General features: G+C 36.8%; 1 protein-coding gene across 1 annotated transcript in view; it reads right to left on the reverse strand.

The window, feature by feature from the left end:
• The window catches only part of LOC148950474 (fatty-acid amide hydrolase 1-like), a 40395-nt gene that overhangs the window by 19924 nt on the left and 3908 nt on the right, over window positions 1-16563 (reverse strand). Inside the window, exons 2-4 of the mRNA XM_089091875.1 lie at window positions 15007-15237; window positions 13663-13793; window positions 4221-4530 (exon numbers count right to left, since the gene is read on the reverse strand). Coding sequence (XP_088948001.1) covers window positions 4221-4530; window positions 13663-13793; window positions 15007-15237 — 672 coding nt within the window. The remainder of the gene's footprint in view (window positions 1-4220; window positions 4531-13662; window positions 13794-15006; window positions 15238-16563) is intronic.

Genomic DNA, 16563 nt, shown 5'->3' on the forward strand with positions numbered 1-16563 from the left:
ACACACACACACACACACACACACACACACACACACACACACACACACACACACACACACACACACACACACACACACACACACACACACACACACACACACACACACACACACACACACACACACACACACACACACACACACACACACACACACACACACACACACACACACACACACACACACACACACACACACACACACACACACACACACACACACACACACACACACACACACACACACACACACACACACACACACACACACACACACACACACACACACACACACACACACACACACACACACACACACACACACACACACACACACACACACACACACACACACACACACACACACACACACACACACACACACACACACACACACACACACACACACACACACACACACACACACACACACACACACACACACACACACACACACACACACACACACACACACACACACACACACACACACACACACACACACACACACACACACACACACACACACACACACACACACACACACACACACACACACACACACACACACACACACACACACACACACACACACACACACACACACACACACACACACACACACACACACACACACACACACACACACACACACACACACACACACACACACACACACACACATACACACACTAACAGATACACACACACACATATATATATATATATATATATATATATATATATATATATATATATATATATATATATATATATATATATATATATATATATATATATATATATATATATATATATATATATATATATATATATATATATATATATATATATATATATATATATATATATATATATATATATATATATATATATATGTATATATATATATAGTTTGGTTAATGCTAATGAAACAAAATAAAATAGGATAAACAAATAATAGTTTAGAAACAAATTGGGCTATATATTTGCACATTAGGGGGGGGGGGTCGTGGTGGCGAAGCATACCGTATATTAAATCATAACCTAACCTAGGTACCTCCCCCCCTAAACACCCCAAAACAGCAATTCCCAGAAGGCATTGTAAACCTGTTTTCATCAGGCGTCAGTAGTAAGTTATGTAAAGGTTTCACGAGCACAAGAATATACAGTGTAGTTTGACGAGCACTTTGCAAAAAGCGACCAAAACCTCCCATATTATAGACCTATAAAGTGATCAAACATGTTTTGAAAAAGGAACGAGATTGCAAAAAGCGAGCAATCCCTTTATATTATAGACCTATAAAGTGATCAAACACGTTTTGGAACTAGGAGTGAGATTGTATAATGCAACCAGACTGGTTTTAGAGGCAACAGCCATTCTTAGGGCCAATCAGAGAGAGCGGAGGCTACTCCATATACGGTAGCTTAATAAGTAATTGGATTCAAATAAAAGGAGTAATTTTCATTGTAGTTCATATTAGTAAGAGAATTGAATTCAGAGAATACTTTATTTGAGACGATATTAGTACAGAAAATAAGTAGAACATTTACACTATTGGAGCTTGATGGTGGAGCAGGTAGCAGCAGCAATGATACAAGAGTACCAAACGCGGCTGTGGAAATAACACGAGGATGTAGACTAAGCCTTGAATGGGACGATATGTATGGTAGATACATGATATCATTGAGCAAATTTAAAATGGAGGAGCAGTTATGTTTTGCCACGAAACTGAACATTGTGCATATAAATAGACTTCAGGCAGCAATAGATGCACTAGTGAAATATATTGATGAAAACAAATTGAATCAGTGATTATTATTGTTGTAATTATGCTCAATAAAACTGTTTCTAAATCGAAGATATTTTTCTTTCTATAGTAGGCTAGTGTCTATTTTTTTTTAGAGTACAAAAAAAGAATCCTGGTTAGTCTGAAGTTGGTTGTGAGAGTGTAAGGACTCTAAAAAATGGATAGATTTGAGAAAGAGCGAATCAGGGGGAATCTTGTGTTTATGGAAAAACGTTTGATTCTAGATGATGATTTTCTAGAGTTATCTATTAAAAGGAAGATATTTTCTCAGGGAATGCTTGTTGATATAATGAAAACTGATTCTCCATCATTAGACTATTGCATGAAGCTTTTACGTCGTGGACCAACGGCATTTACACAATTTATTGATATAATAATGACGACACAGCAAAATGATATTGTTGATATGCTTTTAAACACTAGTTTAGAAATTTAGGACTTTTTTCATGAGAAAGATGATGTTCAAGGATGATTTACTCCTCTCTCTCTCTCTATCCCACTCAATTTTTTTTTGGTAGCTAAGTTTAATTTTGGCGGTGAGAGTGTCAACACATGAAAAAATTTTCCATACATGTCCACTATGCATGTACACACTGGGCAGTTGGTCATCATGTGAGAATTGTACAATGATTGATGAGTATGATGAAAAGTGCAGATTATACAACCCGTGTGAATTGCATAGAGGATATGCTGTACAAATTAAAGGTTGTAATTCCTGTCTTGAAGTGGTGTGTGACTCTCATCCTAGAGGACACCTATGCTCGAATTGCCACTATGATAAATGTAATCAGTGGGAGAATACATATCCTGGTATGATTGGAAAGAATCCTAAGCGTTATTTTAGTTTATTGCTAAGAGATTGGTATCTTCGTGGTTTTAGATTGTTCTGGGAGGAGGAGGCGGGTCAGCGATTCAACTGTTGGAGCAACAAAAGAATTTGGTTTCGACGTCATCGTTGTGAAGACAATGATTACTATGATTATAAGCCCATTGATTTTTATTTGGCCGTGACGGAATGTGATTCGCCATTTGAGGACACTGTTTGTGACATTGCTTCAAATAAGCAAATTGAAAAATGCCAATTCTATAAAATGAATGAGAATAGTATCATTGATTATAAAAAGAGATATGACAAGAGTGAAGTTACACTCTACTGTAGAAAATGTGACCCCGACACTGCATGACATCAGGATCAGTATACGGAGAATTCAGATAATCTACCTGCATTAGTTGTTCTCGACAAATACCTATACGTAGTAGAAGATGAAATCTAAAGAGTAGAAAAGATGTTTTTATCATGTATATACATTATTTTTATTAATAAGCCATTTCACATACATTTTTAGAACATTCTATTCGTAGGGCACTAAAATCAATATTAAACACGCTTTTAAGTATATTTTCTACTAGAAAGTCGTTCAATGTAGGAACATTAACGTAGATGTTGAGAAAATGCTCGTAGGTATAGCCACGACATCTGAACATGAAAAAGAGTGAGCATGAAAGCCACATGTCTTAGTCGTTAAATCCTGTACTCTCCTTTGATTTTGAATAATAGTTTTCCCACAGCTCTCAATAAAGTTGCTGATGTGTGGAGTGTAGAATTTATATGATAGGCCAAGAGGATCAAAAAATTCAATATTCTTCGCTGTTTGAAAGATGCATAGCCAATGGCCTGTCTTCAAAGTCGATTGACTGCTATAAACAACGAGTAGGGTATCGTTAACACTTGGAATTTTTTCATTGAAGTCCGACGGTATGCAATAGGACTTGTACTGGGACATGTATGGATCCATACTAAATACGCTGATTATTTGGTTTGTGTTCATTGTGCTAGGTCTAGTAGAACACTGCCGTCGGGTGTGATTTCCCAATAGGTTAGAAATTGACTCAATGATATTAGCGTGATACTCTCAGTCAAAGCATCGGCAAATGTGCACTCTAAGCGTACATTCCCGGTTCATACTATGCTCATATCCTGGGTCCCCGACAGGTCCAAAACAGTTACACCATGATTTTTTGAAAACATCTAATCGGTTATTCCATTTTCAAATAGTTGGGAATCATGATCTAGGGATTGCATGGTCAACTCATATAGAGTTCTATAGGATTTTTTTTTCAAATGATAGAGTGTACAGTGGAATACCATTCACTTTGCACACAAGGCTAGATATACTGAAAAAATTAAAATCATGTGGGATGCAGTCCAGGATCCAACGGCACTGCCACTCTTCACAAGGGCCAAAGCGAGTTTTGATGGGATTTCTCCAATGATAAATAATGAATCGGTATAACTGCCAGAGCCAGTGGCAATCTGACGTTGATTGGTGATTGTATGGGGTACAAGAAGTTTTATGTTATTACAATTGGCTCTTAGCTTTTCCACTACCAATGCAACAGAGCTCATAACCTGTTGTTTTCGGACATGAAGAATGGCCGATGTGATAACGACATTTGCATCGGGTGCTGCAGGTAGTGTTTTTCTCAAGATGAAATTCGATGGGGCTAGTTGCAATTTTATGTCAATCATGACATTGGGGGGTAACCGTTGGGATATACTGAATATCTCATGATTTAATTTTCCAACTAAATGGCACTCCTGCGTCACTGTAGAAGCCAACTCAACTCCAGGATCAAATTCTGCTTGATAATCATAATCCCATGACGGTCCTTTCAACTCCTTGTAAGCTTTTGGTTTCATTATCATAAATAGTATGTAACTAGTATAGTTGAGTTAATTATTGCTAATGCTCATCCATTTTCTAATAATGAAAACATTATTTTTTCTGAACGTGTCATGTAGAATAGAATTTTCATAGGATAGGCCATTAACAACTGTAGGAATTTTATTGTCTGACTTTTTGTTCTCTGCAATATTTAAATCAATAAATGTTGATGACAAATCAATGAAATAGTCTTCATTGGAAAATATCTGAAAGTGTATTTTTTCCGAGAGGGGTTTCTGGGGGTGAAATTGTTCATAGTAGCCATACTTGACACTGACATCAACATTTTCAGCATTGAACAGATTCAATGAGGAACTGATTGATGGATGTGATTCCTTGTGGGGGAGATAAGTCATCTTAAGAGAAAAAATCCTTCTTTGATCTAACAATATTTTTCTTTTTCTTCTTATTGGTCTTCTTCGTTTTATTCTTCAAAGTCCTTGTTGATGTCCTTCGCTTCCCGCCTGGCTAGAGACTGATGAGTGAATGACGCGCACGCATCCTTTGGAATCCCTTCCCATTTTGCTGAGATTTTAATTGCTCACCAACGGCTCTTGCTGAAGATCTAATATTGTCCTTAACACTCTCCTTGAAATTTTTACCTGACCCCCAGTCCTGTAGTGCTCAGGCAGCAAAATTTGATGCAGCAGGTACAAGATATTTTCTGGCAAGGGGTGGTGCAGAACGAAATAGCCGAGTAAACAAGCTGCCAAGACCATAGCCAGACATTTTAGTAAGCCCCTTGTAGTAGTCCAATCCATGACCTATTTGACGTGGACTCAGAGCACCAACATAGCAATTGATATCAGGACAGACAAATGGAATTCTTCTATTGTTCATTTTAGGTGGTTCTGGTGGTATCGCCGATGATGAGTCGAAAAAGACATGTAATCACTGCTAAACCTTTTGTTATTACTAGAGGATCACCCAATTCACTTCTTAGTGTTAACTAACAGAGTTCCAAATATGAAGTGTTTACAGGAACATACTGAAGATGGTTAATATTATAGTGATGAACAAGTTCATGAGATGTTTTTCGTTCAAGAACACGTAGGAGAGGGACGTTTGAATTACCAACTCTCGATGTTTCCACAAGGGATGCGTTCAGAAATATGCAAGATTCCGAGGTGAAACCGGGTAAATAATCAGCAAAAATAACTTGATCCATCCCGTTAACAGTGCCTGCGTTTTCCCCATTGATCATATTCTGTTTAAAGCCAAGAACGTCTCTCAGATTATCATCTAGATGAATTATTTCAGTGTCAACAGGTGAGATAATGTAAATCCTATCGTGTTCCATTGAATAATTAAAATGGAATGTACTATTCCTACGATATGAGATTTTTCTATTGATTGTACGACACAAATCTGTCATACTATCATATTCTATATATTTCAATTTAACATGCGGATATTTACTAGATTTAAGTGCTTCAACCCATTGATACTCGACAAAGAGTGACCAATCGAATGGTATAACTTTTATATCATACACATGATCCTTTCTCAGGATATCGTAGGTATTTTTGAGAATACAGTCGATAAAGGCCACTTCATACTTTCCGTCATCGAATTTAATTGCAGGGGAGATTTTAGTCCAAAAATCACTAGTTTTATTCAAGTCATTGTAGAGAGGATCGGAAACGATGGACACCACTGTTACAGAGAAATCATTGGGCATTATCAATATCTTTAACACTGATCCAAGAATCAAAATCAGGGTTGTATCCTAGCCACCGAACAAGTAAGTGATTCTTGCCCCTGCGAGTACAAGTCTTTAATATATTTTCAATTTGACAGATCTAACTATTATTTTTAACTTATTGTAGTTTATGCTCATAAAAGCCGCCGAGAATCTCTTCATCTTTGGTATCACGCAAACGATAAGTTATGGGCTTAGTGTCTAGGATTTTTGCCAATTTAAAAAGTTCTGTGGACCACAAGTAATTACCCTTTTCAAAAACATTAGTTGCTCTATTAATTCGAACAGTATCACCAACATTGAATTTTTTCTTGACATTTGTTAAAATTGTAATATTGTTTAAGTAAATTATCAATTGTATTATGATCAGAATGATGAACTTCCGTTGGGGTTGAGTTGGACAATGATCGATGAGGTCCTTGACTATAAATCAACATGATTTTATCTAAATCATGAATAAAGGCAGATGTATTTCTCAATGAACAATATCTTGAAATTAAAATTCGAATATTTCTTATCAATCGTTCAGCCAATACCGCGTTTATAGGACTATGACCATGATAGAGCAGTGTATTATATTTCGCTAGTACTTTTACAACCTGGGGATTAACAAATTCACTACCCCGATCCGTTTGAATTTTTTTTATACGAATCCTGTCCGAGAATACTTTCTACGGCCAGAGTAACTTCAACACCTCTCTTTGACCGCAATGGATGGGCATATGCATAACGACTATAAACACTGATTGCAAGTAGAATGTACTTGTACGGTGTATGGTGACGTCTTTGAATCTTATCTAGGGTTAGGAGATCTGCTTGCATTATATGCAGGGGAAAAAGTCTTTAGTTTTTCGATAATGGTTAGCACGACCCCTATGATTTCTATGCAGAGTGTAACTTGTTTCATTTTGTAGATAGCCTTATACATTTTTAGTGTGAACACCAGTGACTTTGGAAAGAGTGGTGGGGGAACTTAAACTTCCCGCTTCACCAATATTTTCATAAACACGTTTCAGAACTTCCATCATTTTGAACGTTAACACGCAGTGTAACGTCCACTACCCTTTTGTATACTAGTGGTTGGTGGTGGTGGTGACGTTGACTTGTTTCACTTTTGTCTAGCTATCAGTGGTGTGCTCCTCCTCATTGTCAAATCAATGTTCCGACTAGGTGTGCTAGTATTTTCCAAGATTGATTTAAAATCTTCTTCTTCTTCTTCATGTTCATATTTTAATGATACTGAAGACGAGGGTGCATGTTCATTTAATTTTTTTTAGAATTTGCCTATAGGTAATAAGGCTTTTAGGGAAGTTTAATGTATTTAGAAGGGTGTATAGATGAGCGTCAAATGATAATAGTCCTTTACGATTTGTAACCATATCGTATATTAAATCAAGTATATTATAGCTTTTGCCTTGAATTATAATCCATTTCCCATTGCTATCAACTTGAATATGATCTTGACCACTTTCCAGGAGATATGTTATATGTCGTTTACTTTGTTCACGATATGAGTACGGCATTAGATTTCCAATGCTCGATACTATTAAATCCAACACCTCCTTCTTTAGTTGTGTTCCAGGAGCAGCGATAGCAGAAGAAGAATACTGAGGAGATGATTCTTTTTTGTGATCAATACCACTGGCCTTCGCACGATAGGGCTTATGCTTGTCCACTCGGCGAAGTGCATCTTGAAGTAAAAGCAGTTTTTTATCAGCCTCAATATTCTCGTTGTCAATGAATTTACTCAGATTGTTCTCAAATTTTTCCATGGGTGAGAGAGCGAATTCTATTGGAGTCGATTTATAGGGTTTAGCCATCTAGAGAAAACTGTTTACAAGTCCTGCAATTATTGGCAGTAAAAGTGTAAAAAAGCTACCGCCCGCCTGAAGAAGACGTTTCCTTTTAAAATTCTTTCCTTTCTTTTTAGAGGCCAATGTACGTACAATGGAACGATGTTGCTTTGCCTGTTACTTAACTACTTCTGGCAGTTGAACAATGCCCTCGGTTAAATTTAAGCCAAATTTATATATGCGATCGATAATATCGTTTTTATCACCATGTTTATATATTGCTTTTCTAATCTAAGGTATGGATAAGTTTGCAACCATTTATGAGGTCCTACCGACATGCGTCCTTCTTACGGCTTTCACTGTCTGTTATTGCCTTTTTTAATGCTAACGGGGAAAGCCGCTGCACTTATATTATCAAAAATATCTCTGACTACACGTAAATCCTCAGGCGTGATTTGATTAAGAACCAATCGGATATAGACGTAGGGTTTATTTGTTGCCTGATTGTGTGCTGAGAGGAGAAATTTACGTGCCCCGGGGTATATTTGTTTATTGAGAGTTATTAACGAGCTAGAATCACGAACAATTCTGTAGATGATATAGTTAATGCAGTTCAATGCAAGTGTTCATATACATATGCTCTGATGAAGGAGATTGTGTACAACTAGAGTAATGGAAATCTGTTCATGATGAGAGTAAAGGGTGAACAGTTGTAGCATTTCCTGGGAGCAGTGTTCAATAGATTCAACTAAATCGTCTATAATCAGCCAAGAGTTTGGTTCAATAATGCTGAAAACACGAAGTCCGTGTATGAATTGTATCTGCATCAACCCCGATATACCAATTGCTTTTATTTTATCGTATGACTCCTGGCAAATACTGTAACAATAGTATATTTTTTTGGCTTTTCCACAAACATTTTATCGCAATTTTTAATTATTTTAGTTAAGAGTGTTGTTTTGCCTGACATTGATGGCCCACACAGAAACTATCTAAATGGTGTTTTAAATTGATACATGTTCCCTTCAACAGTTCACCTACAACTAACTGTAGACTACAGATGTCTAATGACTAAATAATTTCCCTATTAGTACTAGTCCGTTCAAGAATAATGAGAAGAAGAACAAAATCAATAAAGAATCATATTTTATTTTATTATGCATAAAAGTAATAGCACTTTATAAATAATGCATTGAACATGAAAAAAAACATTAAACAAGAAAAATACACTTTATTTATTTATAATAAAAAATACTACATTTATTTTACATAAGCACTAGAAAAAACACTTTAATAAATACACTTTTTTTTCAATTTTCTTATAAAAAATACCACATTTATTAAAATATTCACACACACACTTAAAATAATATCACATTTTTATTTACAACATTTTAAATTTGAAATGGATTCCCCCCGGGGGGGGGGGGCGGTCGCTGCGGCGGCCAAAGGCCGATGGTGGCCGCTGCAGCAGCCGGGAAGAGCCGCGGGGTGGGAAGCACCGCGGGGCCCAATGCGGTGGGCCGGGGCGGAGGGGGGAATTAAATCATTTTATATAGTGGAATTTATGTGGAAGAAGAAATTGCTCTTCCTTGCACACACACATTGAAAATTGTTTGTGATAAAAAGAGAAAAACAATTTAAAACACCAACCACCCACCCACCCACCTTGTACTATTAACTCGGTCTGAGATTAGATAGTGACCGTGTGGTAGTACCTTTGCACCATCCTCAAGTACATAGACTTTGTCCGATATGGCCGACATGGCGTTTTTCTCAACTCTAACTGTGTAATTTTTAAATTTTAAACAATAAATTGACAAGACTTTTGCTCTTGGGAATAATTTATCTTCCACATAGTTTCTATACATTTTAATTTCGAAAATATTTTTTAAAAAAGACGTAGGTATCCCAAAGCAAACTTGTTTATATTCTTGTTGTGTGTTTCCTCCTAGTATGCTTTCGGCTCTGGAAACACACCACTGGATATCAGATTGCTACCCATTTCATATTTTAACATTAACAATTGATTTGGGGCCTGGCGTTTCACTAGCTCTGGGTAGAGGGATTCATCCTTGTTGGTGTAGTCCATTCGTGAGCTAATGTACTTGCCATTTTCCAAATCATTCAGTTTTTCAGTTTCAATTTTCAGTTTTCAGTTTTCAAGTTTTATTCAGTTTTAAATTTTCAGTTTTAACTTTTAACAGGAGTGAATCAGTGTCCCCGTAATACACTTGAACCTGTCCTTCAATCGGCCATTGTACCTTGCATACATTATAATAAAATGACAACTTGGGTTTTTTAGATATTTCAGTTATTGCACTCCCACCTGCAATATTTTTATTTAAAACAACGATTCTTTTTTTACGATGTAGGAGCACCATATCAGAGTCTATGATTGTAAACGATGTGAAGTTTGGATCAACAAAGATTCGAGCACAATCTTGGGAATTGATTACAATGTCACATCGAGTTCTGTTTCGTACGCTTTCGCACATTTTACCGAAAGCTGAGTTCAAAATGAGTTTATAGACTTCTTTTTCAACCTTCGTTTTCGCTTGTGAACGCTTTTTGACAAAGGTGTCAATAAATGTTTTCATGTAAGGCTTTTGATCAAATTGGAGGGCTCTATGAATCTTTGTGACCTTGAAACCATTGGACACCATCCATTTCAATAGCACGTGATGAACAACGATATTCTGTTTCGGGTTGAGGTCGGCAATTAGTTTTTGTTTTGAAGGTACCCAGTGCATACTCTCATCCTCTACTAAAGATAAATTGTTTAATTGCCACACGGCAAACAGTAGTGAGACATTGCCGATAGGTAAAGGGAATTCATATCCAAAAAACTGCGTCTGACTTTTCATCGGTGTGCTGTCCGGTTGGATCAGTTTTCATGATATAGTCCCCGTGAAAAACATACCCACCCTTCATTGATCTCTCTACAAACAGATGCTGATCCACATCGGCGATCAGACCTATTTCTTCTTTGCTGATTTTAAGTATCAAGTCCATCACCAGATGAGTAGTGGAAAAATAATACCCTAAACCCAACCCAAATTCCCCATAGATTTTAGCCGTATTTTTGCACACAATGTCCAGAAGAGTGAGTACGTCACTGGTCAAGTAAAGTTTACAATAATCCCACCCATTTTTACATCCCCCCTTTGCCGAAACCCTCTTAGCAAATTCATAGTCGTTAGTGGTGCAGTCACTCTCAATAAGAGAATTGTAAAAAGCTGCAATGGGCGGTAATGACACCTCATCTAGCCTCGAGGCAGAGTTGTAATAATCATATGCATATATGTCTTTACACGTTGATAAATCATACATTTCATCATTGGGGAAGCGCTGTTTAAGGAGGGGGAAGCTATCAAAATTGTCACTTTTCTCTATCTGAATCAATTGACTTAGGGTTTTCGGGAAGAAGCTGAAAGAGTCTTAAAATGGATTTTTTTTCAGGCACGTGTTACCCTTGTCAACTGTTTTCCACATGAATTCTAGCAGCAGTACCTTCTCCGATGATTCGGGTATGATATTATATGAAAAAAAAACCATCTATCCACGCGTTATCTACAACTCCACCCTTGGCAATGCAGGCGAACGCAGATAAAACAAACTTTAAGTCGTAATTGGAATTGTGTATAAAAACCGGTACGAAATATTGCTGTCTAACGTTTAAATTGCACGACTGATGTGCAACCCCTCTAAAGTTACTCTCTTCCGATGTAATTTCCTGCCACAAATGATCATTGTTGATCACCTTCCTCCTCCCTCTTTCCCTACACCATCATCAAATTCCCCCTTGCAAACCCAACATATTTTACGATTTTTAATGGCCCATCTGTCATCTGGTGATAGGAGCATAGGATAGTTTGTGTAACGAAGGCGCGAAATTGCACTGTTCGCTGTTTTGACTAGACTGACCAATACCGAGCACATGAAGTCTTTGCCACCCAACGACTCAACTACATCCAGCACTTGCATAGTATTATTGGAATCTCGTTGCGCATGAGTGTAAGAGACCCCTATGGCTTCATGTATTTTAACACGATTTGGATTTGACGAATTGTACACGTCTGTGAGTCTCGTCTTGCAGTCTAAAGCGATCTTATTGCTCTTCAGGAGCGTGTTTTGGAAATTCTTAAAACTTAAGATCGCTCTATCTCCGCTTACCGTTTCCACAGCCTGGTATCCATGACATTTACAGTGTTTCAAGTGATGCTTTAACTTTAAATCAGTCCAAAATCGGTAGAGGCATGTTGGACAGTAATAACGTACATTCCAATTTTTACCCTCCCCCAAAACCCTAATATTATCTGTAATTGGATTAAAATGTCCAATTGTATCAGGCTCTGTGGGTGGCGTGTATAGAAGCCATACCCAATGCTCCACTGATTCAATTGACAGAGCCCTCACTGGAAATAATACACCCTTCTTGTCGGAACGCTGACCCTACTCAAGTTCTGTTTAATACGGCAACACCGTGACACCAATCTTTAGCTCTGCATTAGCCCGCTCAAAAATATCAATTCCTTTTAATGTCACGGGAAATTGACCATTTAAACAATTAAAATCTACTATTGGAAACTTTGACCCCTCCCAACCATTAACTGCTAATTCATCCAACTTTTTCTTAGAGGCATTATCGTGCAGGGGTATATATGCGGCAATCAAAAATACATACTTGAAACATTGTAGCCTCGAATCGAAACAGATTCGTTGTATCCCCCTAAAACCCTCTAAATCTGTATGATATTTTCAAACTATAGCCTTCTCCCCACCACCTTTTAAAATAAAATCCTTTTTAAATCTACAAATATTAACTTTTAAACTCTCAATAAATAAAATCACCGACCCACTACCCCCCTAGTTATAACTATCCAGTTTAGTTTGAATGCTATTAACCCAATCTAAAAAAAACTCCTCATAATTTGATAAATGCGGGCGAATTGCCAACATCTCTGTGTGCAAGTATTTTGAATACAGCTCGCTCGCATTTTCATTAAAAAAAATATTTTTAGTGCTCTTTATGCTTTTAAAGTGACCCACCCCCCACACTCCCATCAGCTGTTAAATAAGGACTAGAATCATATTTAAATGTAAATTGGTAATGTCCAGGGGATCTGTTATTATATCCCCTGACACTAAAGAGTTAAATGGGCCTACGAATTTGGCGCTGTAGACTTTTATATGGTGCAAGGTAGAGTTGGATAGAAAAAAATCTGGAAGTGGGGATACTTGTGGTGATGTTCTATCATTACTACTACTGCCACTGGTGTCATTAACCAGAATGGAGGGGGGTAGAATAGAATCATCAATAGCACCACCCCCAGTATATTGTTTTGCATTAGTAGGACGTTGTCTGAAATTGCCAAAGTTACTTTATATATCTTCAAGAGTGTTTGGGGATAGTTGTTCAAGCCAGCCTGTATTGTCTTGTGACGAAATTTCTTTAAAGAACCTGGTTTAGATGCACTAGTACTACTAATACTACTAATACTAACATCACCTAAATTCTCTCGCATAAATTTATCTGTCCATTCCGGATCCTCCACCATATCTATGTCACAAGTTAGATCATCTAGGCTGGCCATGTCCCCAAAACAATCATTTAGAAAACCCCTATGCCACTCCATATTATCAACAACTAGTGTGGCCTCATTCCTAAACTCCATTGGTGGTGGTACAATGATTGGTTCAGGTCCACTAAAAATGGATGCTTCATGACTTGATGGTGATGGTGGAGCTAATTCATTAATCTATAGAAAAAAACGTTTATTTTCCATGTGAAATAACCATTATTTTATAAAGTTAAAAGACTATGTCAATTTTTCACCCCACCCTCAAAACTTAATCCCCAATCCTAACATTATATTGAGTAAATACTCGCCCCCCACCCCTCACCCATATAAAGTACCCAAAATATAGCTTGATCAATTTTATATTTCACCATTTTTTATGATATTATTTTAAATGAAAATATTTTAGCAGAAAAAAAGTCCGATACATATTCACTATTTGCTATGACAGACACACAACACAACACAACGTTTGGCTAATAGCAATAAAATACAATAAAAAAATATCGTTCAAGGGGTTAGCATTAGCTCAGTAAGAAGTGGTAACCTATTTTTCCAATGAACCATTTCGATATAGTACCACTCGTGTGTTTACCGGGTACTAAATAAGTACCATAAGTAATGTAGCAAAGTTATGGTTTTCTTCCCCACCCCCTTTTCTACAACAGCCCTTTGCAAAGTTAAAAGACTACCAATTTTTCACCCAACCATCAAAACTTAATTCCCCCTCCTAGCGTTATATTGAGTAAATACTCGCCCCCCCCCACACCCCTCACCCATATGAAGTACCCAAATTATAGCTTGATCAATTTTATATTTCACCATTTCTTATGATATTATTTTAACTGAAAATATTTGAGCAGAAAAGTCCGATACATATTCACTAGTTGCTATGACAGACACACAACACAACACAACGTTTGGCTAATAGCAATAAAATACAATAAAAAAATATCTGTCGAGGGGTTAGCATTAGCTCAGTAAGAAGTGGCAACCTATTTTTCCAATGAACCATTTCGTTATAGTACCACTCGTGTGTTTACCGGGTACTAAATAAGTACCATAAGTAATGTAGCAAAGTTATGGTTTTCTTCCCCCCCCTTTTCTATAACACCCCTTTATAAAGTTAAAAGACCACCAATTTTTCACCCCACCATCAAAACCTAATTCCCCCTCTTAGCTTTATATTGAGTAAATACTCGCCCCCTCCCCACCCCTCACCCACATAAAGTACCCAAAATAGAGCTTGATCAATTTTAACTTTGCTACATGGATGCCATCTCTGAGCCGAATATCAAAGTTAAGCGATAAGCAACTTGTTTAAAAACGGAATTTGCTATCGAAATTGTGAGTGCGCTATAAAGTTGAAAGCTATCTGATAAATGGTGCTTACCGTGGAAGCTATAGGTAACTCGGTATAAACAGTTCGAGGTGCGAAGTGAATCACACTATCTCTCCTCAAGTTCATGCTTCTGATTGTGTCAGTAGTGCAAGTCTCACCATTGAGCTTTGGGCCCCCTTCCTCTAAAATAGATTCAAAATTGAACTCTTCCGTGTCATTGGTGCCAGACTCGCCATCGAGCTTTGGTCGCTTTTGTTCAGGAAGACTTTGATCATCAATCCCCTTGAATAAAAATCATTTTCAGTTTTTTCTAGTCACATGTTTTACCAGCTACTAAATAAGTACATTTTTACCCCCCCCCCCCCCCCTCAAAACTTAATTTCCCCCCTAGCATAACCCTACATACGATAAAAGAAAAAATAACACAATTTTTTATTATTTAGTCCGTTTTTTTGTTATTTATTCAGAATATTAACATTTGATTCTAATAGGCTTAATATTAGTTCTATTAATCAACTGATCCAGAAAGATCAATTGCATCTTAATTTATACCGGAAAAACACGAGTATAAGCCCTCCAGCTGTAAACCAGTATTTCTAGAATGAGACCATCCTTTGAATACGCAATATAAGGAATTTTGAATATAAGAACCAGGAAAGAAAAAAAACATGTTATGATGACGGATGAACGAAGTTGCTAAAGCATATATCATGTAAACCAGTCTGGTTGCATTATACAATCTCGTCCATTGTTTCAAAACATGTTTGATCACTTTATAGGTCTATAATATGGGAGGTTTTGGTCGCTTTTTGCAAAGTGCTCGTCAAACTACACTGTATATTCTTGTGCTCGTGAAACCTTTACATAACTTTCTACTGGCGTCTCGATCTATTTCATGACTGGTAGGCTAGGCTTTGCCGTATCTAGAAGAGCCCGGTTAATAGAACAGTACCTATTAATATTATTAAATACACAAAAACAAGTTTTTAACTAAAAGTAAAGAGATAAATTACAACTTCAAAGTCAAAAGAAATTATTCCTATACATGACAAGGGATGCCGTTTATGCAAACATCCTCCTGCTCATTACGCTAAATTTGATCTAACTATTTGAGAACGACTGCTCAAACACAAGGGCTGTTGAGTTTGAATAAGAAGTATTTCTAAACTACAATAAGACTTTAGCATAAAGAGTGGGTGATCAAGGAGATAGCATTGCTCATTATATACGGTTAATTACTGTTTATTTTAAGTTCTAATGTCAGTCTTTGCATTCATACGGAAAAACTAGCTGTTTTAATTTAATTTTATTTGTTTTTAATGCCATACCCAGGTTTGGCTCAAAATCAGGGCTACCATTTCTTCAAGCATTACTCTTTAAATAAAAATGAACTTTTGCACTGCAATGCTTGTAGATAAAAGATCTCCTTTAGCGTATTTACTTTTTGAACAAAGTAGGCTATAATTATCCAACATATACAATTACCTCTATAATATTGAGGGAACGTGTGCCCGCCCAGCACTCCCACTGAGAGTTTCGTCCTATATAACAGTAATAACAAAAAATAAAATAAATAGAAATAAAACTTTTAACATCGTTTTTAAAATT

This window comes from Artemia sp. Qi Xiang Cuo, chromosome 7, assembly GCF_049724085.1.
Source record: "Artemia sp. Qi Xiang Cuo chromosome 7, ASM4972408v1, whole genome shotgun sequence".
NCBI lineage: Eukaryota > Metazoa > Arthropoda > Branchiopoda > Anostraca > Artemiidae > Artemia > Artemia sp. Qi Xiang Cuo.